At 36.3% G+C, this 17,420-nt stretch overlaps 1 protein-coding gene across 2 annotated transcripts in view; it reads left to right on the plus strand.

Annotated features, from left to right (window-relative positions):
- Nucleotides 1-17,420, plus strand: part of ABCC9 (ATP binding cassette subfamily C member 9) — a 148,844-nt gene that overhangs the window by 19,452 nt on the left and 111,972 nt on the right. For both annotated transcript variants that reach the window (XM_060166742.1, XM_060166743.1), the window contains exons 7-15: nt 286-452; nt 1,504-1,746; nt 3,822-4,016; nt 6,238-6,390; nt 6,905-7,060; nt 8,230-8,364; nt 10,618-10,780; nt 14,929-14,969; nt 15,894-16,036. In XM_060166742.1, the coding sequence (XP_060022725.1) occupies nt 286-452; nt 1,504-1,746; nt 3,822-4,016; nt 6,238-6,390; nt 6,905-7,060; nt 8,230-8,364; nt 10,618-10,780; nt 14,929-14,969; nt 15,894-16,036 (1,396 nt within the window). The remainder of the gene's footprint in view (nt 1-285; nt 453-1,503; nt 1,747-3,821; nt 4,017-6,237; nt 6,391-6,904; nt 7,061-8,229; nt 8,365-10,617; nt 10,781-14,928; nt 14,970-15,893; nt 16,037-17,420) is intronic.

Consider the following 17,420-nt stretch of genomic DNA (forward strand, 5'->3'; position numbering starts at 1 on the left):
AAGAGTATAGTCTGTCCTATTTACATGTCTTCTTATATCTGCACATCTATCCCACATAATCAGAGTGGAAGCACTAATATTTTAAAGTCATTATCATACTTCCAATTCAAAACTCCAAAAGTACACTAAAGCGTATCTGTTGTTTTGTTAACAAATAAAATTATCTGGAAATAGAATATCTTAAATTGTCTTTGTCAACACTGTATGTATATTGAAATTTCAGTGAAGCTTTAAAAAATAGCAGTGAAAGATTGTATCTTTTCTTTTTACTTTTTATTTTTTCAGCTTTATTCCTGTATTGGGTAATGGCCTTTATCACGAAAACCATAAAGTTGGTCAAATACTGGCAGTCTGGTTGGGGCGTATCAGACCTGCGTTTCTGCATCACAGGCATAATGGTCATTTTGAATGGACTCCTGATGGCCGTGGAGATCAATGTCATTCGCGTCAGAGTAGGTATCTAGTGATTTTTGTATAGTTACTGGAGTTCAAGACCTGAATATTAAAAGATCATTGTCAGTTAAGAATCAGTATTTAAGAGGATAAACAGTGAAATATCATCTATGTGTATAAATATAAAATTGAACTAATTACTAAGTTTCAGACCATTAATGTTCCCAAAATCTCAGTGTGACCCTGGAATCTATTTACTGTATTCATTCATAAATATTGATCAAGTGCCTATGATGTGCCAAACATTATGCTGCGTCTATATTATAGATGAAACTGTTTTCATCAGGTAGTTCCATCATCCATGATTGGTCCAAAGCAAACCTGGCTTGATCAAATTAGTGTATTCGTAGAGATTTTGAATGGAAAAGAAGATAACCTAATCCAGTTTGCTCATTTCATTGGTGAAGAAACTTCCGTAGGTATAACTCTAGCTTTATAGCCAAAGTAATATGGTCAAGTCTCATACCTGGTCTGTGATTACAAACCTGTTGTACTTCCCGCCACATAACGCTACCCGTTATATAGTGTGATATACTAGTGACTGAGTTTTCAATGTTCATTTTCCGTCAGAGCACTCTGAATTTGCTGTGAATGACAAGATACATGTTGCAATGGGTAGTGGAAACAGCGAACATTAGCCAGACCACAAATTAACAGAGTGACTCAACAGTGGTGTTGATAACACATGTAAGCAATCTGCACGATGTAAAAATATTCATTTAGTTGAATCTACCACTAAGTATCATGAAATATCGTGAAAGGATATCACGAAAGATTGATTTTTAGTGATAACTCTCTTTTAAAGGGGTAATTGATTTTTAGCATTGGCCCAAGTGTATTAAGTGTGAAATTCTGGAATTTAATTAGAATGTAGTCACAACGAAAGGGATTTTTTTTTCCTCAGAAGGATATTTCAGAAAGGGATGGAAAGAAGTATAAAAATATAAATTTTGGCCTCATGAAATGAAAATGTAGAAAAGGTTAAAATTTTATTTTTAGTATGTGGAAAAAGAGTTAGGTTGTTATCCTGTGGAATTTTTCTTGCCACAGAGATATGTGTTCTTCATGAATCCTCAGAAAGTAAAGCCTCCTGAAGACCTCCAGGATCTGGGTGTGAGATTTCTTCAACCGTTTGTGAATTTACTGTCAAAAGCAACATACTGGTGGATGAACACGCTCATCATATCTGCTCATAAAAAGCCTATTGATCTGAAGGCAATTGGAAAATTACCAATAGCAATGAGGGCGGTAACAAATTATGTTTGTTTGAAAGATGCATATGAAGAACAAAAGGTAAGTTAGTATCTGTTTTTCATGTCCGTGATTGTAGAGAATGGGCCTATTAATATAAAGGCACTAAGCTTAAATAATACCTACAGTTAAGGAAGAGCAGATTTTCTCAATCTGTCTTTCCCAGTAGTTTTGAGTCATGTTAACTGGGCTGCTGAGAATATACCAGTAGAGCCTATGAAATATGGTGTGTGAGTTGCCCAGTCACTACATGAGGAGGGACAGAGAGAACACTGTCTTTTCTCTAGGACCAAATAGAAAGTAAGAATGAAGTTCAATAATTGTGTGTGTCTAATCCTTGCCACCATATATTAATAATTCATGGAATTTTCATTGTCTTTTTTCAGGTATCTTGTCAATAATTTTGTTATTTAAAGGGAAAGTATCCATGAATAACTTTTGAGAAACTAAAACCCTTAAGTTAATTATTAATTAAAATTTGGATTCTGTATTTCAAAATTGGGGAACTAAATTAAATAAAGGGGCATCACCTACCTACTCCATGTATCATGCTACCTATCTGGCAAAATTGGTTTCTTCTTGTATTTTCTCTGGGTATTTATAATTGCTTTTAAAAATTTAAATATCAGAACCTTTGGATATTTTCAATTTGTCTTGTTATCATTCTGAGTAGTTCTGTGTGATAGCCACCGTGGAAGATGTATTTTATATTGCTGTCACCTACAGATATTATTGTAATTAAAAATAGGAGTATTTACACCAACATTGGAAGGGAATTGGGTATGATGGATCAATTAAAGAGTTTTTGGCTGTTCTAAATCAAGATCAACAAAGCATTTATGGTAAATGATGAAAATGACCTCTGTTTTGTGTCAAAAATGTGTGTTATGAAATTAATATTGCAGGAAATGGTTACTACAAACGAACCTGAGTCACCTCTCTGGTTTCACCTCTGGGAAAAGTATTGCATAATATATATATATTTTTTTTTGCGGTACGCGGGCCTCTCACTGTTGTGGCCTCTCCCATTGCAGAGCACAGGCTCCGGACGCACAGGCTCAGCGGCCATGGCTCACGGGCCCAGCCCCTCCGACTGGGGCACGAACCCGTGTCTCCTGCATCGGCAGGCGGACTCTCAACCACTGTGCCACCAGGGAAGCCCTTCATAATATTTTAAAAACTTCTTTTCTAAAGCAAAGATGAACGCTATAGCCTAAGCATAGCTTAAATTTTCTGTCTGCTCTTTATAATACAGAGTCACTTGAACTCAGTGTGTTAATGTCTTTTATCAATAAACTTTAAAAAATAACTGAATTATTCATCTCACAGGGAGTTGAATATGAAACACGATTGAACTGTAATGCATTGAGTTAGCTTCTTTGCCACAATGAAGAAACTCTATCTACTTCCTCTCCAAGATGTAATTATAATTGTTCAGGTCTTAAAATCTTTTCAGCACATGATTATAGAAGTGTGAAGCCATGAGTTGGCTTAAGCAAATAAGCCATTCTTCATTCTGCATTTCTTTGAGAAATAACTAGGAAACACAAGTCTAATGTAACTTTTAAAAAATTATCGACCCCCATTTATGGAGATGGGAAATACCTGGAGAAGAAACAATTTGAAGTAGGATGATCTCTTTTGTTTAGCTTGTAACTTGATAGGTGAATCTCTTGTGATCTGGTGACTTCAGAAATGTTAACTAGACTGTCAATAACCTGGACCTTTGTATTTTACTATTTTCTTTTCCATACAGTGTTATTTGGTAATATTCATGACAAATTTATTCATTTTCTAAATCAAAGGGAATTAAAATTAGTTTGGTCTTAAGAATTTGGGGTCATCCTTTGACAACGAAAAATAATACAAAATGTGTGAAAAACTGGCCTGGTTACTCTTCATTCTCTCTATTTCATTAAAACACATTCAGTAGTTATTGTTTACAAAGGATGCAAGGATACCAGACTATATGTACCATATTGAAAGGGATTCAGTAACATTTATTTTTAATCTTTTAAAATATAAGAAATATTGGAAGAGATGTCCATAGTTCCTAGGATTAATTGCTGCTCTATTATTTTATTATGGTTCCTCAAGGTGTTTATTTTTTCTTTCAGAAAAAAGTGGCCGAGCATCCGAATCGGACTCCATCTATATGGCTAGCAATGTACACAGCTTTCGGGAGACCAATTCTACTTAGTAGCACATTTCGTTATCTTGCTGACTTACTGGGTTTTGCTGGACCTCTCTGTATTTCTGGAATAGTTCAACGTGTGAATGAAACCCAGAATGGGACAAATAACACAACAGGCGTAAGTTTGTGGTGCTTTTGAAAGGAAACATATTATTGGCAAATTTCTTTATACTTGTTACTTTTTGAAAATGCAGTTTTATGAGCCATTCAAACAGGCTTATTTACAGAGAATTGAATGCTTTTTAAAAGAAAGAAAACAATAATTTTCCTTGTAGAGAAAAACATGAGTGTATGTATTCAATGAATGGATGTGGCCAGCAAAATTATTTCTCAGATTCAGAGACTATAAATATTTAATAAGCGTTTACTGTGTGCTGGAAACGATGCTCAGAAATTTCATATTGATTATTTTATTAGATCTTTATAGCAATTCTGTAAAGAATTTTCATGCATGAGTACATGAGGGTGGCTGAGTCACTTTTTTAGAGGCCTATGACCAATGATATCGGCAATGTGATTTGTAGTATGTACTTTTATCTTTTCCTATATAGTAAAAGCCATCATCCTGTTTCACAATTATCAGGGCCAGTCACATTATACTTTTATTAGATATTATGTTACTGTTGGGGACTATATAGTATAAATTATTTGCTGTTATAAATTTATATCTTGTATTTCCTGTTCTTAAGAAAGTCTGCATCATGAACTTCCCACCTAGTTTCTTTCTAAAATAAGAGTTGATTTCCCTAGTTTCACGTATAGAAACTCTAGTCCCGATGAATCAATTTTCCTTTTCTATTCTCTCAATCTAATTTCCTGTCCTCTTTTCTTTACCTTTTTGGTTTTTTTTTTTTGCGGTACGCGGGCCTCTCACTGCTGTGGCCTCTCCCGTCGCGGAGCACAGACTCCGGACGCGCAGGCCCAGCGGCCATGGCTCACGGGCTCAGCCGCTCCGTGGCATGTGGGATCCTCCCGGACCGGGGCACGAACCCGCGTCCCCTGCATCGGCAGGCGGACTCTCAACCACTGCGCCACCAGGGAAGCCCTTCTTTACCTATTAAAATTGTACACATTTTCAAAGCCTGCAGTAAATGCTGCATCTTCGGTGAAACTTTTTCTGCTTGTCCTCGTTGGAATTTGACTCTCCTTGGTACCCTTCTAACACGTTGTTCACTTTGCGTTGACACTTACCATAAATGGTATTTATAATGAAGCAGGTTATTTGTGGATATACTTACCTTTCTAGGTTGTGAGCTCTTTTAAACAGAGCAACTAAGAACAGTTCCCATTTGTGCCCACAATGCTTAGCCCAGTTCCTTGCATATATTAGTGCTCAATTGTAATAGAGGTGAACCAGATATTTTACCATTGAATACACGTTTGTGATGTTTTGTCCCTAGTAGCCTGATTTACATACAGATACCGGAATTCCACATAGAATTCCATCATCCCTCTCCCTTACACATATTAACCATGTATTTTTCTGAGAAGGAAGACACTTACACATTTGTATGTATCCCCAGGAAAGAAGAGGAAGGGGACCAGAAGTAGAATTTAACGGATCTAAACCATAAAAACTGAAGAGTGCCCAAATTGACATGTGTTGATTTGAGTGTTGCTTTTCCCTTACTTCTAACAAACAAGTTACCATATGCTAGTTACAAACAAAAAGCAATCAATCTGTATATTCTTATGATGACTTAAGTCATAATCTGACTAAAACAGTTTTTCATAAGTTGTGTTTTGTCACTGAAAGTGTCATGTGCGTGAAATAAATAGCCAAATTATGTATTTTATAATTTATTTCATTATATGAATTTAGATAGATGAAGATCAGAAAAAGTCAACTCTGTAGAATTATTTTAAATTAATAAGGCTATGGAAATTGTATTTTAGTTTCATTGGTCTTAGAAATTTTATTTTTGTCCCATTGGTCTTTCTGACGGACTATCAGCTTTGTAGCTTCTACTTCTAAATTACAGTCTAAACTAATTTCTATCTTGGTTTACTATTTTCCAGTTAACTAAGGTAGACTATATCTTTGTAGAAAATGTATTCAACTTAAAAAATTTTTAATGTACCTTTTTTCCTACAAATGCCTTCAGGCATTTCCAGCCATCTTAATCATCAATTTGGGAATTTTTACATTGAACTGGTTTGTATTTGTATCTGTGGATATTATAAGGAAAACCCAAAATTGCCTTGCTCTGGCTCATTCCATCGCTGTACTATAGACATTGAATTTTTATATTTAACAACCATGTATTGTTTAATGCATGCAAACTGTATACCAGTATATGAACAGTTTTAATTTATATCTTTTTTTCTTTTGGGATAAGACTTCAGAAACCCTCTCATCAAAGGAATTTCTTGAAAATGCCTATGTTCTAGCAGTTCTTCTGTTCCTGGCTCTTATTCTGCAAAGGACATTTTTGCAGGCTTCCTACTATGTAACCATAGAGACTGGCATTAATCTCCGTGGAGCCCTGCTGGTACGTACAAGCTTTGAATGATCTTGGCCTCTTGAAAATGCCACATACCATCCAGTGATAGGAATGGTAGAGGCTTCACTTTAGTTTTTTCCTTCCATTTTCACTGTGATATTATGACATCAACACTTCTAGGATCTAATGAATAAAAAAGAACCACAGAACTAATTAATAAACCCACTGAGAATTAAAAATAATACTTATAATAATATATTAAAATATTTTGAAATCTTGCATTTATTTATTTCTGTTACTATTTGTTCCAGAGATTATGTTTAAATTTGAATATATGTTTAGATTATATCACAAGAAAAAATAAGTTTCTCTTTAGTTGAGGACTGAAAGTAACAATACTGAAATGAAAATAATGGTTGACTTAAGAAGATGGCATTATAGGGTTTTTCTCCTTTTTTTCAAAAATTTTTAAAAAGTTATTTTTTTCAATGAAAATAAATAAGCATAATGTTGATTATTAAGTTTAGAGCTTCAAGTACATTTCTTTTTTTTCTTTTTTCAGGCCATGATATACAATAAAATCCTGCGGCTTTCTACATCTAATTTATCCATGGGTGAGATGACCCTGGGTCAGATCAATAACTTGGTTGCCATTGAAACCAATCAACTCATGTGGTTCTTGTTCCTGTGTCCCAATCTATGGGCTATGCCTGTTCAGGTAGGTCAATATAAGTAAGATTCTTATTTGCAGAGGAAATAAGAACAAAAAGATATCAGTTTTAAAATTTGTTGTTTGTTTCTTCATTTGTAATGGAAATCCAAATCCATGTGCATATCATTCACAGTGCTTGGCACAAAGATTTAGAATATGCTTTGTTTTATTTTATCAAAATGTGTTTATACACAGATCAACTAGGTAGCTGCCTACATGGTGTAATTTAAAATGCATCAAAAATTCCAGGCTGCCTCTAAATGACTGCATCAGAGGTGACCTGAAGGGAATTTTCATATTGATTGGAATTCCCAAAGAGCCTAATTGATTAGTCACTAAACTAATGTGCCATTGCCTCCAGAAGGTCACTAATAAGCTGTTATCATTGGCATATAGGCATGGTTAAAGGCTTTAACTGTATGGATACAATTCATTAGTTGACATCTTGAGCTGTGATAAACTGAGCTATTGGGAAATTGAAAAAAAAAAACAAGAGAAGATAACAGGGTTAAAACCTGAGTTTTAAAAAAAGAAGAAGAAGGTGGCAAACCGGAGAGGCTAGGCCTACATGGTTCAGTCTTCGGTTTGGGAAATAAATTTAAAAAGGGAAGTAAGGTAAGGTGGGGCACCAACATTAGCTTCTCCACGGTTTTAGTTAGACCTACCCTTTTTGTCATTAAGTGACTTCTGGGGTCATTGAGGAGCTGACGAGCTCAGATCACTTAGTCCACAAACAACTATCTTGTTCTCTTACATGATGATGCTGATTCTTACTTTCTATCCCCCTTGCCTTGAAAAGCTAATACAGTGCCAAGAGAATATGGGATGTTAAATTTATGGCGGGTGACAACATTTTCTAGAAAAATTTTGTGTTCTTTTAAAAACTTGAAGCCTGTTTCAGGTTGAAAGCATCCTTGGGACCCCTCTGCAACTTCGTGCGGTAAATTGGTTCGGTACCAGTTGCACACATCATGACACTAAAAATAAATTCCAGCTATTTAGCCTTCGCCAGATAAATCATAGTAAAACTCAGCTGTCACAGTTGAGCTGACTTCCAAATACACTTAATCTAATAATTAAGAAACACTGTAATTTCACTAAAAAAATCCTTCCTTTCATGCAGTGGTCCCCACACCCCTATTCTTTTTCCCCTTGCCTTGTATTTTCCCTGCTAGATCATAATGGGCGTGATTCTGCTCTACAATTTGCTTGGGTCCAGCGCGTTGGTTGGTGCTGCTGTCATTGTGCTCCTGGCGCCCATTCAGTACTTCATTGCTACAAAGTTGGCAGAGGCTCAGAAGAGCACTCTTGTAAGTAACATCTTTTGGAAACTTTATTAGGAAAATCTAGTCATGCGGTTTTATTTTTAAAATATAGGAAATTAATACATACCACTCAGGATTATTTGGAAATCATTATATTTCATTTCAGTTCTTAGGCAGCAAATGGGAAATTTCTGGGCTGCTCAACAATTTTTAAAAGTGGATTTGACATCTAAGACGGAACGGTCTTAGACTGTAAATGCAAGAATCCCAGTGCCTGATGTTTTCACAAGTCATGATGTGATGAGGCTTTGGATCTTCTTGTAGATCACTTACCTATACTTACGGGTACTAGAGAACCCACTTATGGGTACTTTAGATTACACATACATTGGATGTCAATTACTGACATGGGAGAAATGGATCGAGGAACAAATAAAGGGTCAGATTTGGCGCTTCTGAAATTAAATGTCCCTAGGGTTGAATCAGACCATGTGATGAGCTATGGAGTTACACTGAAGTGTTTCAGTGGCAGCTACTCTGCCTGAGTATGTTCGTGGTCAACTTGGCAAGCAAGAAAAAGCTTCATTATTGACCCTTTCTGGCTTCAATTTGCCATGAAATCATTTTATTTGAGCAAGAATTGGCTTCTTTTAAAGAAATATTTGCAAATAATAAAATTGTTGACAGTATGTTTAGAAATAAAGTTTGATTAAATATGAGCAAGGCTGTCTGTAAATCAGGCGTGAAGTGTAGGGATGCTGCCACTGGTGGACTGTTTCCCAAGTTGGTGTTTCTACCGTGACAAGCAAGTCTCATGTCACACAAGTGGTTTTTATCACTTGTTTTTCTGCCGCTTCTGACGAGGTTCCTTATTATTTCTGTCTGAGCCATCTACCCTCTTTACTCCAGGACACGAATACAGAAAGGTGTGGAAGAGGGACACAAAGAGGGGACATGACAAACCAACATCTGACTTTCATTTAGCCATTCGTACTGATTCGTTCACTCACCAAAGCAGTCATTGATAGGCCCTTAAGACCCTCAAGAGACAAAAGGGTGAATAAAATCAGATCATTTGCTAATGCCATTTGCAGCAACATGGATGCAGCTAGAGATTATCATACGAAGTGAAGTAAGTCAGCGAGAGAAAGACAGATATCATATGATATCACTTATATGTGGAATCTAAAAGATGACACAGATGAACCTATCTATGAAACAGAATCAGGGACACAGAGAACAGACTGACGGTTGCCAAGGGGGAGGAGTTGGGGGAGGGATGGAGTGGGAGTTTGGGGTTAGCAGATGTAGCATTTATACATAGAATGGATAAACAACAAGGTCCTACTGTAGAGCACAGTGAGCTATATTCAATATCCTATGAGAAACCATAATGGAAAAGAATATAAAAAAAGAATGTGTATATGTATAGCTGAACCACTTTTCTGTACAGCAGTAATTAACACAACATTGTAAATCAACTATACTTCAAAAAAAATCAGGTCATTTGCTGCTTTTGCTTCCTTCTATCAGCCTTTTGCCACTCTGCGGATCCTTTTGAGAGTTCACAGGTGATGTTGCACTTCCCTAGTAATTCTAATGTAAGATTTGGAGGAAACTGAAACAGTTGACTAAAGATAGGCTTTTGGATCTGCTACACCTCTCTTTACAGTTAATCCGAGTGGTTAGCAGTCAGTACCTCTAAGTTAGGCCTTACACAAGAGCTTATGAAGAAGGAGGTGGAGATTTCTTGAAGTTAAAAACAATAGGCTTGATTTCAATAAGTGTCTTATGAAGACTCAGTGTGAGCACACACAATACTGTACCCTCACATTCCCAAATCAGAAGCAAACTGACTTTTCTTATATTCATTGTTTCTCTTTTCCTAAGTATGAGGGATAGTTCTGAGGGGAGAAAGAAATGATTCAGATATTAGAAGGAGCCATTGGAAGCCTCTTTGTCATTTCCCTACATGTCTGTGTGTGTTATCTGCAGATATTATTCAAGGAAATCACGTGAAACTTAAGAAACTGCTTTTATTTAAACCAAAGCAACAGAGGCATAAACAGTTTTTTTAGGTGGAAAGAAATTTGAGGCCGTCTCATTCAACTCTTCATTTTCACACTGGAGGCAGCAGTACAGAGAGTTTCATTGCTTCTCCCGGGAATCTCACAGCCATCGTTAGACTCAGAGCCAGGCAGAAATCACGCTCTCCTCAATCCCTATCTAGCATGTGGTATTGCCTCTCTGATTCACTTGGATGCAGCTTGCATTGTTTTTTATTCCTTTCTTTTATAGGATTATTCCACTGAGAGACTGAAGAAAACAAATGAAATACTGAAAGGCATCAAACTTCTAAAGTTGTACGCCTGGGAGCACATCTTTTGCAAGAGTGTGGAAGAAACAAGAATGAAAGAACTATCCAGTCTCAAAACCTTTGCTCTTTATACATCACTCTCCAGTAAGTTGCTGTTGCTCTGAGGACCACCAAAAAACATGTGGTCTGTTCACTTTAACTTGTGATCATTGAGGCATCCTGGGCATCAGAGGAAGCCCATTTATTTTCTCCATTTGTGTGGTCCAGTAGCCGCTCGCCACGCAAGGTTATTTAAATTTAAAGAGCAGAGTTAGGACAAGCTAAGAGTCAAGTAGACCTGAATTCAGTTCTTTACAAATGTGTGTCTTTGCCATGTTACTTGACATCCGAAATCCTTGGTTTCTTCATCTGTAAAATGGGGATGGTGATGATTAGTAGTACCGATAATTGAAACCCTCTTATCAGTTACAGTTGGGATGCATCATGGGTTTTCAGTAAACATTTATTTAAATTGATTTGACTGTAATACTGTTGATCTTCTTGTCCCCAGACATCCTTAAAAATTATGTGAGGTTGTCTTCCCTGTCTCTTTGGGAGTTTATGTTATTATGTTTCCTCGAAGATTGCATGTGAAATGCCAGTTTTGAAAATTGAGGAGAAAACAGTGTCAGCATTTCCAGTTGAAAGAAGCCAAACTGCATTCACATAAAATTCTCTTTTCCAATACACTTTCAAACCTTTTTAAATACAAAGCATTTTCTCCACAACTCTAATTTTTAAAAAGCAATTGCTACAAAAATATTATTGTTTTTTTTTCTCAGAGAGTGACACTGAATGCTCTCAAGAATAATGAGTTCATGTTAGTACAATTCTTCTGAACTTAGCCAAACTACTCTCACTAATATTTGATTTAGTTTGTGTGTCAGTTTTGCTCATTTCTATTGTTCCCCAGACCTTCAACAACTTAAAGTTTTGTAGGTTTATAGATTGTTTTCTTTGAATTCTAAACTACTTGAGTCCTTAGAGATTATAAACATTACTTTTGTGAAATGGATTTAAGGAAAATATTTGGTTTATATAGCTCATTTATTCTAGCCCTAATGCTGGATACATTAGAAATGAAATGGGGAGGGGATTTATCTTCCAGCTCCGCACCACTGCTAATATGGTGTCAAAACGCTAGAAGATGGAATGATCGATATTCACTTGCTTATATGATAGTGCTCTAAGCTGCTGGCTCCTACAATATATTTCTCTCTGCAGTGGACTGAAGTTCTCGTGGCGAGGATGGATACAGCCAGAAATAATGATGATAATAATGATAATAACAAAAATATATTGAGATACTCAGCCAATTATTGCCATAAGTAGCTTTACATATATCGTCCTGTTTAATCCTCACAACAGCCCAATGATTTTGATTCTTTTTTTTGGGCCATGCCACATGACTTGCAGGATCTTAGTTCCCTGGCCAGGACCAGGATCGAACTCAGGCCCCAGCATTGAAAGTGCAGCGTCCTAACCACTGGACCGTCAGGGAATTCCCCAAATATTTTGATTCTGTTATTACCTTCATTTTGCAAATTAAAAGATTAAGGTGGAGAGAGCTTAAGTAACTTGAATTTCCCCCAAATCATCCAGCTACTAAATGGCAGGGGTGGGTTGTTAACTCACCTTAACCCAGTTATGTAAGATTTGGGTTGGTTTTTGAAAGTCAGAGACAAAAGAGAAGAGGACAGAGGAGGCCATACTGAAAAGAAAAACAAGAAATCATGATGGTGAAAATGCATAATCATGTTTTTGTGATTATAGGCAGCAGGAATTCTTGTATCAGTCGTGTAAAGTTCCACTTAACACCACTTCCAAGTTTTCCAATTTGGTTACGTATGGTGTTGGTGGTGGTGAAGAGCTTCCATTATCTGAGTTGAATGGACCTGGCTCTAAATCCCAGTTGTACCACTTCATAGCAGTATGGCTTTGACCAAGTTACTATTTCTATCCTCCAAGCCTCAATTTTTTCATGTCTGACAGTGGAAAATAACAATCTCTACCATGTAGGATTGTAGTAAGGATTAGAATAGATTAAGGAATGCTGCAAATGTTGATTGACTTGTTGATTGACTCTATTCCAGGCACTACCTCAAGGGCTTCCTACTCATTGTTTTGTATAACGCACCTGGCAAGTGGGCTAGTGTTCAATAACCTCCCTCAGTTTCCTCCTCTAAAAATTGGTGTAATAAGAATAATACCTTTCTCACAGGTATATTGTGAGGGTCAAATGAGGCAGTGGACGTGGCACTCTTCTTTCACTGTTAAAAATATTTTGTAAATAGTATTTGCAGAGTACCATAAGTTTAGACCAAAAAAAAAGAAAGAAAGAAAGAAAAATGTCAACTGTATAACATAGTGGTTACTGTTGGGTCTTAAGAGTGCAGGCGGATCTGAAATGAAATCCTGCCTCAGCAACTGGTTTGCTATACATCCTTGGTCAGCATTTGGTGGCGTCTTGGTTTCCTCATCAGGAAGTTGGGCAGTATTAAGCATACCTGGGGGAATTAAATAAGATAATGTTTGTAATGTGTTTAGAAAAGCACCTGAAACATAAAAGCGCTCAATCTGTGGTATCGGAAAATATTGAAAAGCAAAGTTAAACAGGATAAATACTAATAAAACTGAAGATCCATCTCTATTATCAGTGTTCTTGCCACTGGAGATCATATCTGAGGGCAAAAGAGATTCTGTGAAATCATTTCCTAATCTCCACTGCCAAATGGTCATGTGCTGTTCATGGATTTCATTTTTTGGCGAAAGACAAGGATACGATTTTATTTTTTCTCTCTTCACTTTGATAGAGTTTTATATGGAGAAGTGGGAAGAACATGAAGCTTTTGACTAGAAAGGTCTGGGTTTTATCCAAGCTCTGTCATCTCCTAGTTTGGAATCCTGCCTGTTACTCATCTTTCCTAAGTTGTTTCCTCATTATTGCGCAGGGTAGTTGTAATCATTAAATAGGAGAAGGTACTCCCATCATACCTCAGTAATTGTGAGTTGTTGAGTAGTGGCAGAGTGAAGTGGTGGTGAGTACGGTCTGAGGAGCCCAGCTGTGTGACCTCGGGCGTCTCATCCTCATCTTTATGATGAGGTAGGAAGGGTCCCTGATAACCTGCACTGGGTGCAGAGTGCCAAATAAATAGATTTTAGTAAAATAGCAACTGCTCTCACTCTTCCTCATCAGGAGGAAATTACTTATTTAAAGGTATTTAGAATGAGTTATAAATCATGATGTGGAGGAAAAGAATGAAATACACTTAGAAAAAAAAGGTAATAATAGCCAGAGAAAGGTGAAGACAGAAACATGATTCTTCATCTGTACTGTTACGAGTCTCAGAGCCGTGTTTGGATTGCTGGTACCGTACAAGAATTCAGATTTGATAGCTAAGCCACCTCTGGACCTTCAGAAGCACAGGCTGAGTCTGTACACAGTGGTAAGGACAGTTCATGAGAGCGGATCATGAGAGCTGGTGATAGTTTTTAGATGGACTGTCTTCTGAGCGTCAAGAAAACTAGATTATAGTTCTTGCTCTGCCATTGCCTGGCCCTGTTACCAACAATGCAGTTACTTTTTGTTCCTCCGTTCCTAAAACTCTATGGTTTATGACAAAATAACTACAAATCATCAACTTGGCTTTTTAATTTTCCTATTACTTCCAAATGCTAGTATTTTAGCCTAAATATGAGTTTTTCTCATTTCAGTTCTGCATATTATGTTTATCAAGTGATAGTGCAATATATTCCTGGAGAGATATTTAAACTAGCAGAGGGCCCAGGATATGGAGCTATTTTATTAAACAAAAGGTCTATAAGTGAAAATTAATATCACTGCTGGAAGGAGATTTTTCACATGATGTCAAATTCTTTTTATCTGTGTAATATCCCAATTTTTATGTTTTTAAGTTAGTTTAGTGGACCAAACAAAATACAGACCGTGAATACTCTGAAGAATGCATATGTGTTAAATTCTAATAACTTTATCTAAATTTTGCTCTTTGTAACATTTCATAAAAAAAATAAGTTTTCACATTTTCTGGTTAAGTCTCACCTATGGGAGTTCACAACTGTGAACCGGGAAATACCAGCTGGGAAATGTTTGTGGACTCAAGACAAAAATGTTACTTAATGTACTTGGTCTTTCCTGTCTTCAAGGAAAGTTAGAGTAATAATTGATGATTAATTAAAGTTACTGAAATGTCTCACAGTTCACTGAAACTAATGTATTTGGTTTCTTTCCACAGTCTTCATGAACGCGGCAATTCCCATAGCAGCTGTTCTTGCTGTAAGCCACTTTTTCTTACCTTAAGAAATGGACTTAAGTCAGTGTTCAGAAATGACTTAGGAACAAGAATGGGTGGGTGGTAACATATATTACCTCACCTTCAGTTTTCTCTTTGCTGTCTCCATCGTGATAGTTCTAATCCGGGGTTTCTCATCCGTGGCACTGTGGACCTTTTTGGGCCCAATAATTAATTCTTTGTTGTGAGAACCTGTCCTCTGCATTAGGATGTCTAGCAGCATCCCTGGCTTCTTATTAGATGCCGTTAGTACCATCAAAAATATCCCCAGACACTGCCAGATGTATCCTGGGGAGCAAAATTAGCAGAGGTTGAAATTTTACTGTCCTAACCTCCATGACCTGGTTCCTGGACATTCTTACAAGATAGTGCTAGATCAACAACTGGAAAATGTTAAATGATTACATTATATTTCAAACAAAAAGGACAAACCCAGGAACTAGTATTATACTTAGAAATATTTGTAAACAAGTCTGCCTTGGACACCATTGTTGGCGATTTTAGGAAAGATCTACAATAGAGACCCTAAAACATTGGAATGTTTCCTTTTTTCTCTCAGAAAATTTAGTATTGGTTGGAAAGAGCCTGAGTAGGTGTTAAGAACTCTGGATTCTCTCATGGTTATTCCCCCATCTCAGTAATCTGACAGAAGTTAATTTTCTAATCTGTCAATAGAATCTGTTTTGCCCCTTTCACAAGTTTACTGCTAGAATGAATGTAAACCATTAAGTACTCTACCAATAGCAAGTGTTATTTTTCTTAGGGAGTGATTCGGATGAAGTAATTGTATTATATTTTTCAGAGTTGCAATGGACATATTGGCATAGTAGAATTTGTTAGGCTTGTAAAATTGAAGAAGTATTTGTGAACCTTTCTCTAGCTTTCTCTAAAATCCTTTCTATGCACAGACATTTGTGACGCATGCGTATGCCAGTGGGAACAATCTCAAACCTGCGGAGGCCTTTGCTTCACTGTCTCTCTTCCACATCCTGGTCACCCCTCTCTTCCTGCTCTCCACTGTGGTCAGGTTTGCCGTCAAAGCCATCATCAGGTATGTGCTGGAATGTCTGGAGTTCTTTGCTTGATTATAGAAATGCTATCTGTTCATGGTAGTAAGTTAGAAAAAGTATAAAAAGAACATCCAAATCACCGCCCAGAGATAACTTGTTAAAATTTTGGTATGCTACCTTTCAGTCTTTTATCTATTTCATATAAAAATAATTATTCTAAAATAAAAATTTTGAACTTTGGAGGGTTAATTTTCCCCTCATTAAGACCATAATACATTACGTTTATTGGCTACATGATATTCCATTGTTGGGAAGTATTCTAATTTACTTAATGGTTACCTCTTTCTTAGACATTTAGAATGTTTCTGTTTTCACCCGTGTAACATAAATAATGTAAATTACATTTGAGAGAAGCATCTTTTTATCTTTAAACTTTTCTCTGATTATTTTCTAAAGTCAGATTTCTAGAAGTGGTGATACTTGTTCTAATAGATGCATCTTCTTAATGCCCTTGATGAGTATGGCCATGTTGTTTTCCATTGAAGGAGACGTAGGTCAAAATGTGTACAGATTTTTAAGTTTTTTGTAATGAATATGGCCATAATATTTTCCAGCAAAGCTGGGCCAGTTTATGTTTTTACCGGCAGTGATGGAGAATGTTCATATCAATACATATTTTCTGTTTTAATTTTAGTTTAATTTGGCCCAAAAAAAAAAAATCCAGGCTCACAGTCTCTGAAAATGGAAAAAACTTTGCAAAACTGCGTGCAGTGTTTTGTTAATTTTAAGTGTACTTCTATAGGTTGCTAAGCAGTGTAGACTTTATCTCAGAGTCACAATTTCCCATAAAAATAGACGTGGTCTGATAATGACCATTTCCCCACCATTTTTACTTGTATTTTATAATAAATATGTTACCATACTGTATTATGCTACCCTGTATGTGCTATAGTGCCGTAGCTATGTTTCAGTCTGTATTATAAACAAGGTAGTCTTAGAGTGGTATTTTGCTTTTTGCTATAAGGTCTTATAAACTATAAAACCTCAGCATGTTTCATAAACAGTCATTATCATATTTATATCTGGCCTCTGAAAGAAATGCCAAGATGTTTCAATACAGAAGGAAAATTGAGACCTTAAATATACTAAGCATAGTGTTGCCATAACAGCAATGTAGAGCATCTATTGTAAGGTCCTTTAAAATGAAATACTTTCCCAATGTCTATGTATTGTTAAGCAAACTATTTTTTAATATTCAAGATACCAGAACCTCTAGTTTTAGGCAATCGTTTATATTGGCTTAACAAAGACTTAATACCAAATATCATTAAAATTCATATACCTTATCTTACTATAAACCAAGTTCTGATTTTTTACACTAATACCTTAACAAGATTTCGATCCTATTCTGTAAGATACGCTGTT

Source organism: Lagenorhynchus albirostris, chromosome 11 (assembly GCF_949774975.1).
Source record: "Lagenorhynchus albirostris chromosome 11, mLagAlb1.1, whole genome shotgun sequence".
Classification (NCBI taxonomy): Eukaryota; Metazoa; Chordata; class Mammalia; order Artiodactyla; family Delphinidae; genus Lagenorhynchus; species Lagenorhynchus albirostris.